This window comes from Caloenas nicobarica, chromosome 7, assembly GCF_036013445.1.
Source record: "Caloenas nicobarica isolate bCalNic1 chromosome 7, bCalNic1.hap1, whole genome shotgun sequence".
In the NCBI taxonomy this organism is placed as follows: Eukaryota; Metazoa; Chordata; class Aves; order Columbiformes; family Columbidae; genus Caloenas; species Caloenas nicobarica.
The window spans coordinates 14415761-14431769 of record NC_088251.1 but is presented as its reverse complement, the minus strand read 5'-3'; the positions used below and the strand labels follow the sequence as shown (position 1 = coordinate 14431769).

At 63.1% G+C, this 16009-nt stretch overlaps 3 protein-coding genes across 4 annotated transcripts; 1 reads left to right on the top strand and 2 right to left on the bottom strand.

Annotated features, from left to right (window-relative positions):
• Positions 1–135: 135 nt before the first annotated feature.
• On the bottom strand, positions 136–5225 carry TWNK (twinkle mtDNA helicase). Of its 2 annotated transcripts, none has more exons than XM_065638971.1 (5): positions 3960–5225; positions 3210–3450; positions 2464–2571; positions 1963–2104; positions 136–1296 (listed from the first exon to the last, which is right to left on the bottom strand). In XM_065638971.1, the coding sequence occupies exons 1-5, from the start codon at positions 5209–5211 to the stop codon at positions 1039–1041; spliced, it is 2001 nt and encodes a 666-aa protein (XP_065495043.1). In that variant the 5' UTR covers positions 5212–5225; the 3' UTR covers positions 136–1038. The 2 variants fall into 2 exon arrangements, with proteins under 2 accessions (XP_065495043.1, XP_065495044.1); XM_065638972.1 differs by having other exon boundaries at positions 136–1260.
• A 202-nt stretch (positions 5226–5427) lies between these two features.
• On the top strand, positions 5428–6494 carry MRPL43 (mitochondrial ribosomal protein L43). Its single transcript, XM_065639180.1, has 3 exons — positions 5428–5583; positions 5974–6080; positions 6266–6494. Exons 1-3 carry the CDS (start codon positions 5453–5455, stop codon positions 6478–6480), a joined length of 453 nt encoding a protein of 150 aa, XP_065495252.1. The 5' UTR covers positions 5428–5452; the 3' UTR covers positions 6481–6494.
• Positions 6495–6577: 83 nt separating this feature from the next.
• Positions 6578–15754, bottom strand: SEMA4G (semaphorin 4G). Its single transcript, XM_065639179.1, has 16 exons — positions 15517–15754; positions 14105–14253; positions 13481–13543; positions 13305–13403; positions 12053–12146; positions 11687–11800; positions 11338–11504; positions 11018–11187; positions 10710–10854; positions 10410–10632; positions 10208–10323; positions 9619–9770; positions 9365–9426; positions 7717–8997; positions 7436–7513; positions 6578–7326 (listed from the first exon to the last, which is right to left on the bottom strand). Exons 1-14 carry the CDS (start codon positions 15641–15643, stop codon positions 8141–8143), a joined length of 2538 nt encoding a protein of 845 aa, XP_065495251.1. The 5' UTR covers positions 15644–15754; the 3' UTR covers positions 6578–7326; positions 7436–7513; positions 7717–8140.
• Positions 15755–16009: the final 255 nt, after the last annotated feature.

The window sequence follows — 16009 nt, the reverse complement described above, 5'->3', positions numbered from 1 at the left end:
GGAGGCTGGTAATAACCCGTGGGCCGAGGCACGATGCTCTGCGCAGCTGGGACCTCCCCTGGCACCACACCCCGCAATCCTCTGGGGTCCACCCCCTCCCCAGCCCCAGGGTCGCCTGGTCACAGGGACAGCGGCACAGGAACAGCACTCACGTTTTTGCTTTAATAAAACTAGGAAGGGGAAAAAAACCAAAGGGATTAGACCAAGATCCAGCTGTGGACTTCTACCACGGCAAGGACCGGCCAGGTCACAGTATTTGCTGCCCTACAACCCAGAGGGCACAGGGATGGCCACTCCCCACAAGGTTTTACTGCTGGTGATGTCCCCTGGAGAAAGGGGACGGGGAGAACCCTGAGCAAAGAGGGCTGGGTGAGGCATCAGCCGAGCGGGCAGAACTGGCACGGGAGGAAGCCAGCACTGCCTTCAACCCGCTGTGAGCAGTGATGCCACAGGGGGCCCAGCTCACACCATGTCCCACGGATAGATCACAGCTCTGGGGTGAGAGCCACCCGCAACCTCCCACACCACCCTGCACCACCTTCCCCTTGCTGCCTCCAGCCCAGCCAGGATTGAGCCCAGAGACCCCTACCCCTGACAGGGGGCTCCCACCATGTGTCCCCCTGCACAGTCCCTCCCACCAGTGACAGCCCAGGATTTTGGCTCTGTTTTAGCCGCAATTTAACAACCTACCCCAGAAGTCCCAGAGCTGCAGGTTACTCCTCCATCACTCAGCCCACGCTGACTCTGTTCCCCACGTCGTGCTCCCAGCACTCAGCACCCGTATGGAGCAGTCAGCATTTGCCAAACACCCCACCCCCTGCCGCTCTTCTCCATGACAAGCCCACTCCTCCTCTCACGGTGGCCCCGTGTCTCTCAGAGATACCGTGCTGGTGGCAAAGAGGCTGCTTCGTTCAGGAGACGGAGCCACAGCAGCAGGTGAGTGCTGCTCCCAGGGGAGAGGGTTGGTGTACCCCAGCCCCATGCTCCCAGCACCAGTCCCCGTTCCTTCTGACAGACCAAGGAAGAGACCTGCCGGGCTCACAGCTTCTTGGAGGTTCCTGAGCCTCCCTCTGGAGATTTTTTGGCTGAAACTGCCTTCTCCTCCTTCATCTTCTTCAGCTTGACCTTGCTTTTGCTGGATGATGAGAAGGTGAGTGAGGCCTTGCTGAACTCCAGGGGGAAGACACCCACGTCCCCATCAAAGCGGTTCTTGGACACCTGCAGGTAGCGCCTCCCTGGCCCCGTCACCAGCTTACGGTCCTGCAGGATGAGGACATTGTCGGCCTCTTGGCTGGCCTGGGGGGAAGAAAACATCTCCAGGATGGTGCTGCTGATGTAGCTAGAGTCACAGGGCTTGGAGCTGCTCACAGGCTGCCTGCCTGGCTCCTTTGAGCCCTGTTACAGGGCATCTCAGGCCGTGGGAACTCCAGCACCTCCCCAACACTGACCACTTGTCTTCCCCTGGGACATCACAGTGACAGGCTGGGGAGACAGGCTTGAGCTGAAGCCACAGCCCTGGGGATATGAGGGAGCACAGAGGCGGCCATGCACACCCAGAGCATCTCCAGCCCACTGCTGCACCATCGTGCAGCATCAAAACAGACTGCAGCACTCAGAGCGCCCATCCCTGCACCCTCCCTGGCTCCTTCTTTAATTATCTCATCCTACATCACACTCACAGTCAATAAGCGTTAATTAACTGCACCTAAAGCCTCAATAGAGCTTCAGTTAGCAAAGAGTTTGCTCCCTGTCTCCATCTCTGTACCAAGGCCTGGCCAAATCAGCACTCCGCACATCCACAACAGGTGACTGGAGTCCTGGGGACATTCTGCCCCTCACAGCACCTTTCAGGTCCCCAGCGAAGATACAGGGAGGTGGGAACGGCTGCCAAAAACATCCCAGCTCCCTCCTGGGAACATGCTGTGCCCAAGGGACAGGAAGGGCCATCCCAATCCAGCTCACCTTGGCAGAGCCAAAGATGGAGGCAGTCTGCAGCTCCTTCTCGTCATCCTCCTTGCGGGGGTGGATGACCAGCGTGATGTGGCAGTTGTTGTCCGTGGCGAACTTGCGGAAGGCACCGACAATGTAGTCCTGGACAGCGAGCCTGCCAAGGCAGCGAGAAGGGGGTCAGTGGCTGGTACTGCCTGGGGTGGGGGGCAGGAAGGTGTTTCCAGGTTCAGCCCCCCCCACAGCAGGAAGCACCCAGGGGTCCAGGCTCACACTCCATGGGGCAGGCAGGCCCTTGTGGGCAAAGGGACGGAGTGTGACATGGATCACAGGTAACCAGCTCACCCTTCCCCACCTCTTTCTCTCCCGGGGCAGTGATCTCCCTTTTAACAAAACCAGTGCGGTGAGGGAGGGACAGCCAGTGTGTGTCCCCAGCACCTGCCATGACACCCAATGGTGCCAGCTCCAGAGACAAGGGTGGCAGAGGAAGGAGGGGGCAGCTTGGAGAAGGGCTACCTGTCCACAGAGAGGTGCTCGTGTCCCATCATGAACTGGAGGTTGTCAATGACCACGTGGGTGATGTCGTACATGTAGACAGCGTGCTGCATGGTATCAATCACTGTCCTGGGCGGAGGGAGACCAGGATCAGCCAGGATCAGCCACAGGGATGCGCAGAGGCGAGAAGGGGGATGCTAAGGCAGGAACAAGGACGGGGAAAGGCAGAGCGGGGAGGCACCAGGCTGGTGCTGGTGACAGCTGGCCACTGACCACCAGGCCCTGGGCACGTCCCACCTCCACATCACCTGCACCACAGGATGGGGCAGCCCCCTCACCAGAGGTAAGAGCAGCTGGATCAGGAGGACTCAGCTGCTGCCCACACAGCTCCTGCCCCCAGCCCGTGGTGACCATCATGTCCTCCCTCCTCAGCAAATGTCAATGCTGCTGGGTGAGCAGGGTGTGGGGGGACACGTCCTGCCAGAAACAGAAGCTGGTTTTGGAGTGGCCACCTAGCACAAGGACAGTTCCCTCCCCTCATCCCCGCCCCAGAGGAAGGCTGTCACAGTCCCCGTGACAGCAGGGGTGCAGCTGGTTGAGCCACACAGTCCACACGTGCCAAACCCAGGACGTGACCAGCCCCAATGTGCCTCCCTTCAGCCCCAAAGCCACAACCCACTGCAGGAGAAGAGCTCTGGCTCCACACGGCCCCACAACACGCGCCACAAGAGGTAAGTGCTACCGAGGAGGAAGGTGCAGAGCCATACTTGATGTTCTGCTGGCCATGGAAGGTCATGAAGTAGAGTGGGAGGTCCTCAAAGCGGTCAGCCCACTCATCATACAGCTCCAGCTGCTCTTCCAGGCGCCGGGTGGCAAACTGCGTCAGCATGATCTTGGCCAGACGGACGTTGTTGATCTCAAAGCTGCCCCACAGCGTGCACACCCCCTGCATGCACAGGTCCAGCGCGTACTCACTGATAAAGGTTGTCTTCCCGCTGCCCGTCGGGCCTGGCAGGACAACAAGGGGAGGAATTAGCTGGAGGAAAAGATCTGACCCCTCCTGAACATGCTGGAGGCTGTTCAGACGTGGAAGTGCTAGGGAGAAGGATCAGAGCAAACCATCCACAGCACTCCCACCACGAACAAGCAGCCAGGCTGCAGGTCCAGGTGCACGTGTGACAGCTCCAGCAGGTCCCTGTGGGGTGCGGGGAAGAGCTGAGCAGCTGGCGGGGTGGCACAGGGAGGCCTCAGATGAGGGGGCGGTGGGTAGGAGCAGGGGTAGGGCGCAGCGCTGGGTTTCTTGTGCCACTGTGGGCAGGGAGCCCATCACCACATGGGTGTGTTCAGCCACAGCGCACCCAGAAACGTGCCCCAGCCTCTTGTGCATCCCCATGACAGGCTCAGCCGAAGCCATGAGCAGAAACGGACCAGGAAGACTTGTGAGGCGTCACCCCCAGCGGGGTGAAGCCACTGACGTGCCCTCTGCTGCTCCCACTCCCCAGCTGTTTGCCCGTCACCTGTGAAGATGGTGAGCTCCCCTCTGCGGTGCCCTTTGAGGAGCTTGTTGAGCTCAGGGAAACGCGCCCACTTGACGCCAGCCACCTGCTCGGTGTTGACCAGCTCCCCGAACACCTCCTCGCGCAGCTGCCGGAAGGAGACGATGGATTTGTGGCTGGCGGGCAGGGCGGCGCGCAGGATCTTGGTGAGGTTCAGGTCCTGGTTCAGGGCCTCTAAGGGCCGGGGCTGCAGGTCGCCGGGGCGCACCAGGGAGCAGCGTTTGAGGCTCAGCTTGCGAGCGAAGAGCTTGGCAGCTTCCCAGGAGCGCAGGTCCTCGCCCAACCACAGTGTGATACGTTTGAACTGCTCCAGGTAGGGAAGGAGGGCGGGGGGTAAGGACGTGGCCCCCCGTGGCAGGGCCAGGCTGGCCACCCCTGTAGCTTGGTGCAGGGCCAAGGCATCCAGCTCCCACCCGGTTAAGACCAGTTCTGTGTCTCGGCGGCCAATTAGGGGCAGCCCAAAGAGATTGTGATAGGAATCGAAGCGGGGTAAAGTCTCTTCCACATAAGCTATCGCATCCCCCTTCTTCTCTGCCCTCAAGAGCTTCAGGCCCTTCAGTGTCGCATCGCGCGGGCTGAACCAGGGGAAAACGAGGGACTTGGCAGTTCTCAGGTAACGCACCCCGAAGCGTTTGAGGGTGGCGTCCGTCACCAGGGAGATGCCAAACATGGCCTTGGTCTCGTTGGTCTCTTCCTTATCCAGCAGCTCCCAGAGCGGCAGCGCCCGGTCCCAGATGCAGCGGGCATCCTCGCAAGCCCGTCGTGCATCCTCCTCCTGCTCCTCCAAGCTTGTGGGGGGAATGCCATGGTGTCGCAGCTCCACGTTGGCCTGGAAGTCCTGCCAAGTGCCCTCGGCCAGGGTGGCTGTGCACAAGAAGCTGCCCGTGGTCTTGTCAATGAAAAGTGTGTACGGGGTGCTGGCAGGCGGCAGCTGTTCGTCCCGGCAGCCCGTGAAGAGGCTGGGGGTGTGCAGGCAGCTGTACCCATCGTGGAAGGGGATGCCCTGGGCGCGCAGGTACTGCCGGATCTCGGTGATGGAGACGGAGGGCACGGGCCCCTCGGGGGAGGGCAGCACGTCCTTCTTGTAGCGCCGCTGGGTGAGGCGGCCCGGCACCCCGGGGCTCAGGGCGGCTCCTTTGCTCCTCACAGCCCCGCACAGCAGTGGCAGGAGGCGGCCGGCGGCTCTGCAGGGCCGCAGGGGCACCAGCGCCATCGCGCCCGCCTCCGCCCGCGCCGCCCCGGCACCCGCCCGCGGCGCTGCCGACCCGCATGGGCGGCCCCCCGGCCCCCCCGGCCCCGCGGCACTCAGGCCGCGCCGCTCACGTGGAGCCCCACGGACGCCGCCATTGCCCGGCCCCGCCGCGGCCGCGCTCAGCGCGTCACATCCGGGCGGAGCCGGAAGCGGATGTTTTCGCGCTCCCCGCGGGGTTCCGGGTCCGGGTCAGGGCGGCACCATGACGGCCCGCGGGTCCCCCAGCCGGTTCCTGGCCGCCGTCCTGCACAACGGCGTGGGCCGCTACGTGCGGCAGCTCCAGCGCCTCCAGCTCCTCTTCAGCCCCACCGCGGCCGACTCCCGCGGCGCCAGGTACCGCCGGAGTCACCCCGACTGCTGCCCCCGACCGCCGGGGATGGGGAGGGAGTGGCCTGGTGACCCCTGACCTCTGACCTGGTGAGGGAGCGGCCTAGGAGGAGCTGTGGTGACCTCTGACCTGTGTGCGTAGGGAAGGTGTTGCTGGTCTCTGACCCGCACGGGGGGGGGCAGGGCAGGGGCTGTGACCCCCGGCGGTGGCGCTGCTGACCCCTGACCTCCGACCCCCGGCTGCCTGGTGACCCCTGACCCGCAGGCGGCACAGCCCCGCCCTCTGCGCTGTGACCCCTCCCGTGGGCAGCGGCCCCGAGCAGGACTGACCCCACCCACGACCTTTGCCCTGGCCGTGGTGACCTCTGACCCCGCTCACGTCCCCACCCCCCGCAGGCAGTTCGTGGAAGAGGCAGCGCTGGACTTCGCCCAGCAACACCCCGACGTGGTCCTGTACATCAGCCCCCGCCCCGGGCTGGCCCCCGCGCTGCTGGCCGAGTACCGTGAGTGCGGGAGCTGGGGGCTTGCGGGGCAGGATGGGGACCGGCCCTGCCCGGCTCTGCGCTGCTGCTGCCCAGCGACAGGCAGGGCTGGGCTGGCTGCCCTGCGGGCGGGGGAGCAGTAGCCACCCCCCTGGGGGGCGGCAGGGGGGGGGGACACGGGTCTGACCCCCTCCGCTCTGCCACAGTGAACGGGACAGTGCGGGAGGAGCTGATCGCCAGCAAGACAAGCGAGGAGATCGTGCAATTGGCCACCAAGCTCGCCGGCCAGTCTGGCCTGGACATCATCCGCATCCGCAAGCCCTTCCACACCAACAACCCCAGCGTGCAGGGCCAGTGGCACCCGCTCACCAACAAACCCTCCGCCCTCACCGTCCAGGGCCCACGGCTGCAGCCCCAATAAAGCCTCTGCCCCCACCTCACACCTCCACGACCATCTCTCCTCCCGCTGTCCCACATCCACAGAGAGATGCTGCAGCGACGTGTCCAGACAGAGCCGCGTTTATTGCTGGGGGCAAGTGGGGCTGCGCACAAGGGGTGCCACGCACGGAGGGTGATGCCCCTTGTTGGGGACAGCTGTGCTTGGGGGTGGCTCATCCCCCCAGCAGCAAAAATGAGGGTGGGGGCAGGACAAGGGGAGCCCAAGGGTCCGACTCTTGGCTTTTCCCACTAAGCCTTGCTCTTCTGGGGGAGAAGGGCCTGAGCTCCTGCTGTTATGGACCCCTGGGGCTGCTGCCCTCGCCGGCAGGGCTGAGCTCCAGGTGATGTCCTGATCCTGGCAACAAACATGGTGAGGACACACACAGCCCCTAGCACGTCTGTCATGGTGTCACCACTCTGTCCTCTGGGCACAACACATTCTTGTCACCACAGTCCCTCGGGTTCCCTCAGGAGGCAGCAGGAGCAGAGGTAGTTGGGGGGATTTAGGAACAGTGGCTGCCCCTGGAAAGTGCCATGAAGAGCAGGAGGCCCCAGAGGGAGCCAGGCCCTGGTCCAGGTCTGTGTGAGGACGTTTCTCCCTCTCACGTGTTGTCCCATGGATGACAGGGCTGTGCCTGAACCCCAGGTCTCCAACAGCACCACACGGGAGAGCAGAACTGTGGGGCCATGGCCACTGTGGATGCTGGGGAGACGTGGGTGCTGTGCTGGTCCCTCGTCATGCTGCAGGGCACAGTGGTGGCTACTGCCTCTGCTGCTGGTGCATCTTGCTGCCAGCTGCTGCTGTGTCCTGCTCTTCCCCTGCAGTGCCCTGGGGGGAGCCAGCAGAGCCCTGTCAGGGTTGAGGGCCCCGGGCGTGCCACCTCCCCAGGCGTTTGGCCCTGCATTTCACCTGGGGCCCCCCTGCAGTGGGCACACACCATTCCAACAGCTGTTCCAGGGCATTCGGGACATGGGCTCCGCATCCCTGCTCCATCCCTCGCTGAACCATCCTCTTCCTGAAAGGAAACCCTGGAGGGCAGCCATGGGGGAGCTGGCAGAGGCTGACAGCCACTCAGGCCAACCCCCACATGTGTCTGCAGCCCCTCTCCTGCAGCTGGGGGAACCCCCCCCGCCCCACACCGGGAAGGGACCCTGCACCCCGCGAGAGGTGCAGGCACCTCGGGGTAGCCCCCAGCCCCCCTCCCAGCTCCTCACCCACCTCTCAGCAGCCGTTCGTCTCCAGCGCACTGAGGGATGCCCAGCAGGGCTGCTCGAGTCCACACGTCCACAACAGCATCTCACACCTGCATGGACATGGACAGACAGACAGAAACTCTCCCTCCCCCCAGTGTCCACCTTCAGCCAGGTGCCAGCTCCTGCCTCCAGCTTGTGGCCGCCATCGGTGGGTTTTTATACATAAATAGAGCTCCCAAATTTAAATAGATTCTTTTCTTCTTTTTTTTTTTTCTGTACAGTGAGTCTCAAAAGTGAGTGAAAAGCTGAAGGAATGGCTGAGCCCAGGCCCGGCCTGGCTCTGCCATCCGGGAGGTAGTTTTGCCCAAGTCTTGTAACACTGCTGGCAGGGGGTGGGAAAAGGGGCCAGAGGGAGGGGGGTCCCGCTGGCAGGACCCCCCCCCCAGCCCCTACACGGAGCTCTCGTCCAGCTTCTCCACCAGCTGCGTGTGTTTCCGCTTCTCCAGGATCTTGCTGAGTTCCTCAGTGAAGGACGCGCTGTAGAGAGGGGAGGCCAGCGGCTCCTCCTGCTGCTGCAGCAACATGTAGCTGTTGCCATTCATCTTGCGCAGGACACTGGGCAGAGCCCCCACGCCGTTGGTGAGCTCAGCCGGCAGTGGCGGGGGCGGCGGCAGCGGGGGCACGGCGACCGGCACCTCCTTCACCGGGGAGGTGGCAGCTGTGGGTGCCTCGCCGGGGATGATCCGTAGGCAGCCGTCAGGGTAGGCAAGCCCTTCTTCATCCTCCTCCTCCTCCTCCCGGCGGCCCTTGCGCAGGCAGTTGGCCGAGACAGTCTGCAGCTCCACGCTGGCCGGCCGCGGCTCCCCGAGCACGTACTTGCCTTTGCGCTTCTCCAGACAGGAGACGTAGAGGAGGATGGTGCTGAGCACGGCACACAGCACTACCAAGGTGACAATGGCAGACACGTAGGCCACCTTCATGTCACCGGCCGCCTGGCTGGCAGCATGGGGCCGTGGGGCAGCCGTGGGGCCGCGGGGCAGCTCAGGCAGCACGGTGAGGCTGTAGGCAGCCAGCAGCGTCTGCAGTCCCTGCTCCTCCCCGTAGCAGCGGTACTCGCCGCTGTGCTGGAGCAGCGTGTCTGTCACCAGCAGCCCATCCACCCCAACACGCAGCCGGTCCTGCCCCGCAGCCGGCACCTCGCTGCCGTTCAGCAGCCAGACAGCCCGGGCCAGGTTGGAGCGCTGGTCGCAGGGCAGCAGCACATCATCCCCCCGCAGCACCGTCCGGTTCTTCCACAGCAGGGAGCCTGCGGGGACACACAGCGCCTTGCACCTGGCCCGGGCAACCTAAGGGACACTGGCATCTCCTGTGGTCCCGAGGGGTGGCACAGGATATATAGCAAGTGACAGGATGAGAGGAAATGGCCACAGTTGCACCAGGGGAGGTTTAGATTGGATATTAGGAAAATTTCTTAATGGAAAGGGTTGTCAGGCATTGGAACAGGCTGCCCAGGGCAGTGATGGAGCCACCATCCCTGGAGGTGTTTAAAAGATGCAGAGATGAGGTTCTTAGGGACATGGTTTAGTGCCAGTGTTGGGTTAACGGTTGGACTTGATGATCTTGAGGGTCTCTTCCAACCAAAATGGTTCTATGATTCTACTCTATGGACTTACCCCGCCCGAAGCTGCTCCGGCATCCCTTGTTGCCACTCTGAATGTCCTGCACCAGCCCCGTCCTGCAAGACATGAGGGGCTTCACCATGCAGCCCCAGCTGAGCCCACCCTGACAGGGTCACAGCCACTGGCAGACCCGCCGCTGGATGCCAGACCCTGAGGGGTCACTGGGGTGACCATGCCATGGGGTGACGTGCAGCAGCATGGGATGGGGCAGGTGGGGCCCTTCCTGGGGACAGGCAGCCCATCCCTACCTGTCAGCAGTGGTGATGGTGCGGCAGCCCCGGCCGTCCCAGGCGCAGTAGGGGTCCCGGGCGAGGATGCAGTCGTAGCAGGAGACATACCTGTCGCAGGAGGACAGGGGCACCTGCAGGACCCCACTGGCTGCCCCAACGTACAGGCTCCGCTGGGGGAAAAGGGCTGGCTCAGCATGGGGTGGCTGGGCTGTGGGGCACCCCATGGTGCCCAGAGATCCCCCCAGCCCCACAGAACAGTTCTCCCTTGGTGGAGGTGCATGGGGCCAGGCCCCCAGCTCCAGTTGGTGCTGACAGCTGTGGCTGGCACACGTCAAGGAGGTGGTGCCTGACCACAGGCTGCTCCGTGGGGCTTTGGCATGTATCCCAAGCTGGACTGACCCAGGAGTTGTGTCCCTGCCACCCCCAAACAGCCCAACGGCAGCTCCACAGCACAAACATGCCCTGTGCGTGGTGTACTCCCACTTCCGAGCAACCTGATCTAGTTGAAGATGTCCCTGCTCATTGCAGGGGGGTCAGACTAGATGACCTTTGAAGGTCCCTTCCAACCCAAATTATTCTATGCTTCTATGACTCTTCCACCCCTCACCTGGGCGTGGGAGATCACCAGGCTCTCCACGGGCTGTGGGTCCCTGAACACCTGCACCTCCTCCACGATGTGGATGCTGGAACCCACCACCACAGCCTTCTGGATCCAGCCGTCCCCTGAAGAGCAGAGCCGGGGGATCAAGAGGGAGTGTGGGGTGATCCCTCTGCCCAGCAGAGACCCAGGAAACTCATCCTGTGCTCACCTGTCCCCATGAACAGCACATCGTAGGAATGGCCATCAAGAGCCTGCACCCTGTCCACGGCCAGCCGGCTGTAGGCCACGTTCTTCTTCACCAACAGTGGCCCCCCACCGACCGGCTTCACCTCCTCGAACATCAGCGGGTGCAGCTTGACAAAGTCCAGGACACTGTTGGGCAGGTCCTGCGAGGAGTTGTAACCCTTCCTGCGGGAGTGGTCCGTGATGCACTGCCCAGGGGAGATGTGGGATCAGAGGGGGATGCGACTGCCCCCCACCCCCCCGCTCTGCATCCCTGGGCACTCACAGAGCCGGGCCGGGGCTCAGGCACCGCGCCATCATAGCGGGACCACTTGCGAGCCGAGTCCTGGTACTCCATGTAGGGGCCCTCAAAGGCGCGCTGCACCGCCGAGATGCTGTAGCGGCACACAGCCGAGGCCTCCATGGTCCTCCTGTGGGGCAGAGCCCTGCCTGAGCCTGGGCAGACACTTGGGTGCTCCCCACCATTGCACCCCCAGGTGCTCATCACCCGCCTGCACATCCCCTTGAGCATCTCTGGTCCCCTCCACACCGCAGACTCTTAGCCCCAGCCGTTTCGAGCTCTGCCCTGCTCACCACTGCGCCGAGAGGGTGAAGGCAGCATAGAAGACAGTGCTGGCCCAGCCGCCCCCGTCCAGGCTGCAGACGCTGTGCAGCACCTCGTAGTAGGGGATGTAGCAGACGAGGCGTGCCTTCATGAAGGACGTCCACTTGCGCTGCAGGATCTTCTTCCCCCCTACATCACTCTAGGAGGGTGCAGGGAGCGTTTCTGCACAGGCTGGTGGGCTTGCGTGTCCCCCTCTGCCCACGCCTTGGTTTCCCCCAAGGTGCAGGCACACAACTCCTGCTGCCAGGAGGAGCAGCACTTGGCTCCCTGTGGCTGGGGACAAGCCTACCTTGCAGACACGGGCCACCCGGGCCACTCGGGCCACCTGGTTCTTGTCAAAGAAGGACGTGGTCTCCTCGCCTGCCCGCTCCGTGAAGAAGTAGTAGATTTTGTCATCGTCACCCACAGGGCTGTCCTTGCTTTCCCGGACCAGCACAGAGGCCACAAACTCAGCATCTGGGGAGCGCAGAGCAAAAGGCAGAGATCAGGGACCCGCCAGAGGATGGGGCATTCCCTCCCTGCCTCAGTTTCCTCTCATGGCAAACCACAAAGGACCCCAGGGCCACCCTCCCTGAGGTGATCCACAGCATCCCACAGCCCATGACGCTGGTCCTGGGAGGGGGACGGGGATGTCTCACCATTCAGCCAGTGCAGCGGGGACTCCTCTGTCTTCAGCGGCCGCTGGTGCAGGTTCCTCCGGATGTCGGGCAGGCTCCGAAACTCGTAGCGCGTGGCCGTGTACAAGCCGCCGTCTGGGCAGAGCAGACACCTGTCAGCATGGCCCCGCACCCTGGGGACAGTGGGTACAGCCCCAAAAGCCACCAGCATCCCCATGCCCCAGGCGGAGAAGGAGGAAGAGGAGGAGGACGACCAGGTCCTGGCTTGCTAAGCCCCAGCATGCAGAGCCCACCTAACTTGGGACCCCCTGTGTGGATGCTTGGGATGGCACCAGGGTCGGTGGCATCCCACACGTCCCCGCCAGCTCTGGGAAAGGTGCTGCTTACCCACGATGAGGCCAGTGTAGCCACGGGCAGGGTCATATGGGCATTTCTCCTTGCCTTCCTCAAAGTGGGATGGCAACATGAACCTGTCAGCATCCTTGAGGTGGGGAGAGGGGACAGGGTTAGACAGGAGGAGATAGACCTGCCTCAACTGCCAGCCCCAGGCTCTCTGCAGAGGCTGCTAGTGGGGACAAAGCGATGCCCATGCCTGTGTCATTGTCCAGGCAATACGACCTCCCCCAGCACCCTCCAGCTGGTCAGAAACCACATGGACACCCAGAGCCCCCAGCCAAGGGCAGGGAGAGGGCGCAGCGGGGAAGGGGAGCCCTGACTCTCCACTTTGGCATCGTATGGGCACCAGGCAGGAGCCAGCGCAGCCGATGTTCCCGGGCTGTACCTGGCCAGCAGATGCTGCCCAGCCCGGCTGGGTCCCCCCATCCCCGTCACGGCAGGAGTTATTTTCTTTGAGGTTTGCAGTTCAAAGCATGTCAAATAATGACGAGGCCCTTCTAACTTTGCAGCTCCTCCACCAGATTCCCAGGGCGTGCGATGGCCAAACCGGACAGGTGGCACAGCCGTGGGAATGGGCACAGCCCCTCTGGGGCTCTCTGGCCACACTGGGGACATGGCTCCAGGCCCCTTTGTCCCCCAGCTCATAGAGGGAGGTGGGCAAAGGGCAGCTGAGTCACCGAGAAGCCACTACACGGGTGAAAGTCCCACTGCTGGGGGACGTGGCTGCCTCTGGTTGCTCTACTGTGAGTCACAGTCACACGGGGACCCCCAGCACAGGAAATTCCTGGGGAGGGGCCGCTGAGTCAGCCCCACAACCGTCACCCTCCCTGCCACCGTCACCTTCCCTGGGCATGCCACTGGCCACCAGCCGGTCTGCAGCCCCTGCTTTGGGAAGGGACCCTGCAACAGCAGGGGCTGGGGACCAGCTCCAGTGCAGGCATGTCCCACTCCCCCACATGTTCCTGCCACAGCCACCCCCAGCCATCTCGCTATGGGGTCAGAGTCCAACCCCAGCACCAGAGTGGGAACTTTGTGCACCTGCATCACAGTGGCTGTCCCCAAACTGACACACCCCAGCCTGGGTGTCACTCACCGCCCCCGCGAGCTGGGAAAGGGCTGGGACAGGGGCAGAAATGGAGTGGGGCTGCGGATGGAGGTGGTGGGAGAGGACAGGGGCTGTGCCACCCTGGGGTGACACGGTGGCAGGGGATGGGTGACAGCCATGGGGCCAAGCAGTACTCACGATGGTGGCACAGAGTGGGTGGAAGGCGTAGGTGCCACAGGCGTAGAGGTGGGTGCTGTTCAGCCGCTGCAGGAACCGCACGTGGTTGAAGCACTCGGTCTGCAGAGGGGGAGGACAGGCGTCACCACCTCGGGAAAGTGGTGGCAGCCCCCCTCAGCACCCCCCACTGGCTCTACCTTGTTGTTTTTGCCCTTCTGCAGGCAGTCCATCTGCTTCTCCGGAGAGGCTTCCCAGTGGATCTGCAAGGGAAAGATGGACTGTCACCGTGTGACCTCCCATCACCGCAGGGTCTCCCTATCACTGCAGGCTCCAACCTCTGCAAGAGCCATTCGAGATACTAAAATCCTCTCTTCTATTTAGAGAGGGGACAGCAGCTTAGAGGAGGAGATGGCACCCTGCCCGCATCACTCCAGCCCAGGGCGAGAGCGGTCCCACACCCTGACCTGTGGGCAGAAACCCCAGAGCACCTGCAGAAGCCTGGATGATTCTGAGGTGTCCTTCCTGGGGGAGCAAAGGGGTGTGCTTCCCCCGCTGCCTCTTGTCCTGTCGGGGGGTCACTGTACCAGGCAGCTCTGAACTTGGGGACATCTCTCAGCACCATCCCCATGCTGCCTGGCTGAGAAGGACCAGGCACCCACAGGGGAGCTGGGGACAGAGCTAGGGACAGCACCTCCAGGCAAGACCTGAGATGGCGAGCGGGAGCCTGAGCAGGGACAGGGTGGCCAGGATTTGGGCAGGGACCCAGGCAGCACAGGACAGGAGGGGACAAGCAGGCGGTGGTGGGCAGAGACTGGGCTCACCGTGCGGTGGGAGCCGTCGGCCACGTCGCTGGAGTTGAGGGCGAAGATGGCTCCCCTGGCGCCCACATAGAGGATGCCCTGGTCGTCCTCCAGCAGCAGGGTGCTGTAGTTGAGGCTGCGCCCGCTGAAGCGCCGGACACCTGAGAGTTCTGCAAAGGGAACAGGGGCGCTGATGTGGGTCCCTGGGGCAGGCAGGGTGCAAGCCACCAGGAAAAGACAGAGGATGGAGCCACAAGTGGGTGGGAAGTCACCCAGTGAGGTTATTGGGCAGACGGTGCCAGGTGCCGGCAGCTACAGCAGGAAGAAAGGAAGAGGGGAGGTTTGGTAGGAGGTGAAAGGCACTAATTGGGCTCAAACTCACAGGAGAAATTTCTCCCCGCTAATTAAAACAGCGGCTCGGGGTAGGAGCTCAATGTCCATGCCCAGCATGGACCTGCCACACTGTTTGGGAACCGCTGGAGGAAGTGAAAACACACCGGCAGTGACCTCAGCTTTCAGACGAACCCAGCCAGCCCAAAAGGAAGGATGCAAAAGACCTGAACCAAAACTGCCGTGCAAGGGGAGGGCTCCTGCAGCGAGGCTGGGTGCTCCCTGCCCACCCAGATGGAGAAACCATCCAATTTAGGGTGCTGAGAAGTGCTAGGGGGGCCTCAGCCCTGGCCAGAGGGACCCCAAGCCAGGCTCAGACCCTCCTGCTGCAGGAGGAGAAAGTCCCATGGGGCTTGGGACCCCAGAGACAGCTGGAGAGAGAACGACCCCCCTGAAAGGAGTCATTGCTTGAGGAGAACCAGGCACCCCAGCTGCAAATGAAACACTCTCCCACCATTGACCAATGAGCTGAGCTTCACTAATGAGGTCAACGATGTCGTGTGGGTGCCCAAGGCACGATGACACTGTGGGGCTGGCTGACACTGCGGAGGCTGGAGGACAAGAGCCCAGTGGCAATTAGAGACAGCCATGGCAGAAAACTCCCTGCCAACTATTTGGTCCAGGAGAGCCCAGCCTGGGTGCGATGCCCAGCTCAGCCCACCCTCCACGGGCTGCTGGGCAGGGCTGGGGGCTGGCCCAGGCTGCCTCCCTGCATGTCCTTGTCCCCCCCTGGCTTTTGAGGAGCTGCCTTTGCCCTGCTCCATCCTGTGGGGCGGCTGAGTTGGGATGGAGGTCAAAGAGAAACAAGTTGCTTTGGTGGCACCACGTCTGGCACAAGCTATGTCTGGCCATCCAACGGCACACAGCCATGTGGGCTCCAGTTTCTGGAGCCTGGGGGACCGGAGGCCCCCTGTAGCCACCCCCATGCTGAGCTCCCCTGCTCCGAGAGGTTGGTGAAGGCTGGATGCAGCCATGTTGCACCAAACAGGGTGCCAGCAGGATCCCAAACCTCACTGCCACCACCAAGACCCACACCCCCTTACCGTCAAAGGTGACTGTTGTCCTGGGGGTGGCATCCAGGTCAGTGGCAGACCGCCGTGACGGGTAGCCCATCGCCGCCGCCGCCGCCATGAAGAGAGTCGTCAGGAGATGGGCCGTGCTGCTGCTCATCTTCCCGCTCCCCCGGCGCGGGCAGCCGCCCAGCCCGCTGCCGACGGCCCGGCACAGCCGATCCTTGGGGTGGGCTCCCCAGCTCCGCAGGATGGGGCCGGCCACCAAACCCTCCTGAAACACAGAGCACCATGTCAGACCCTCCCGCTGTTCCCAGCACCTCACGAGTAAGTGGGCTTGGGAAGGAGCCAGCCGCACACATGCGCGGACACTTGACCGGGCATGGCCTCAGCCCAGGGATGGCTTCAGGGAAAAGCAAGCCCTCATTTGCCAAAGGGGAAACTGAGGCGCGGCACAAGGCATCCAGCCTGCAGCCAGCACAGGGCAAGGAGGTGAGTGTGTGCAGCGTGACCACCCCTGCGGTCA

Coding starts and splice junctions, on each gene's coding strand:
- MRPL43 (XM_065639180.1), top strand. CDS start 5,453: ATGACGGCCCGCGGGTCCCCCAGCCGGTTCCTGGCCGCCGTCCTGCAC. Junction 5,584..5,973: donor GCCGACTCCCGCGGCGCCAG/GTACCGCCGGAG, acceptor CACCCCCCGCAG/GCAGTTCGTGGAAGAGGCAG. Junction 6,081..6,265: donor CGCGCTGCTGGCCGAGTACC/GTGAGTGCGGGA, acceptor GCTCTGCCACAG/TGAACGGGACAGTGCGGGAG.
- TWNK (XM_065638971.1), bottom strand. CDS start 5,211: ATGGCGCTGGTGCCCCTGCGGCCCTGCAGAGCCGCCGGCCGCCTCCTG. Junction 3,451..3,959: donor GGAGCTCACCATCTTCACAG/GTGACGGGCAAA, acceptor TTGTCCTGCCAG/GCCCGACGGGCAGCGGGAAG. Junction 1,297..1,962: donor CCATCTTTGGCTCTGCCAAG/GTGAGCTGGATT, acceptor TCTTCCCCCCAG/GCCAGCCAAGAGGCCGACAA.
- SEMA4G (XM_065639179.1), bottom strand. CDS start 15,643: ATGAGCAGCAGCACGGCCCATCTCCTGACGACTCTCTTCATGGCGGCG. Junction 12,147..13,304: donor ACCCACTCTGTGCCACCATC/GTGAGTACTGCT, acceptor CCCCACCTCAAG/GATGCTGACAGGTTCATGTT. Junction 11,505..11,686: donor CCCGCTGCACTGGCTGAATG/GTGAGACATCCC, acceptor TGCGCTCCCCAG/ATGCTGAGTTTGTGGCCTCT.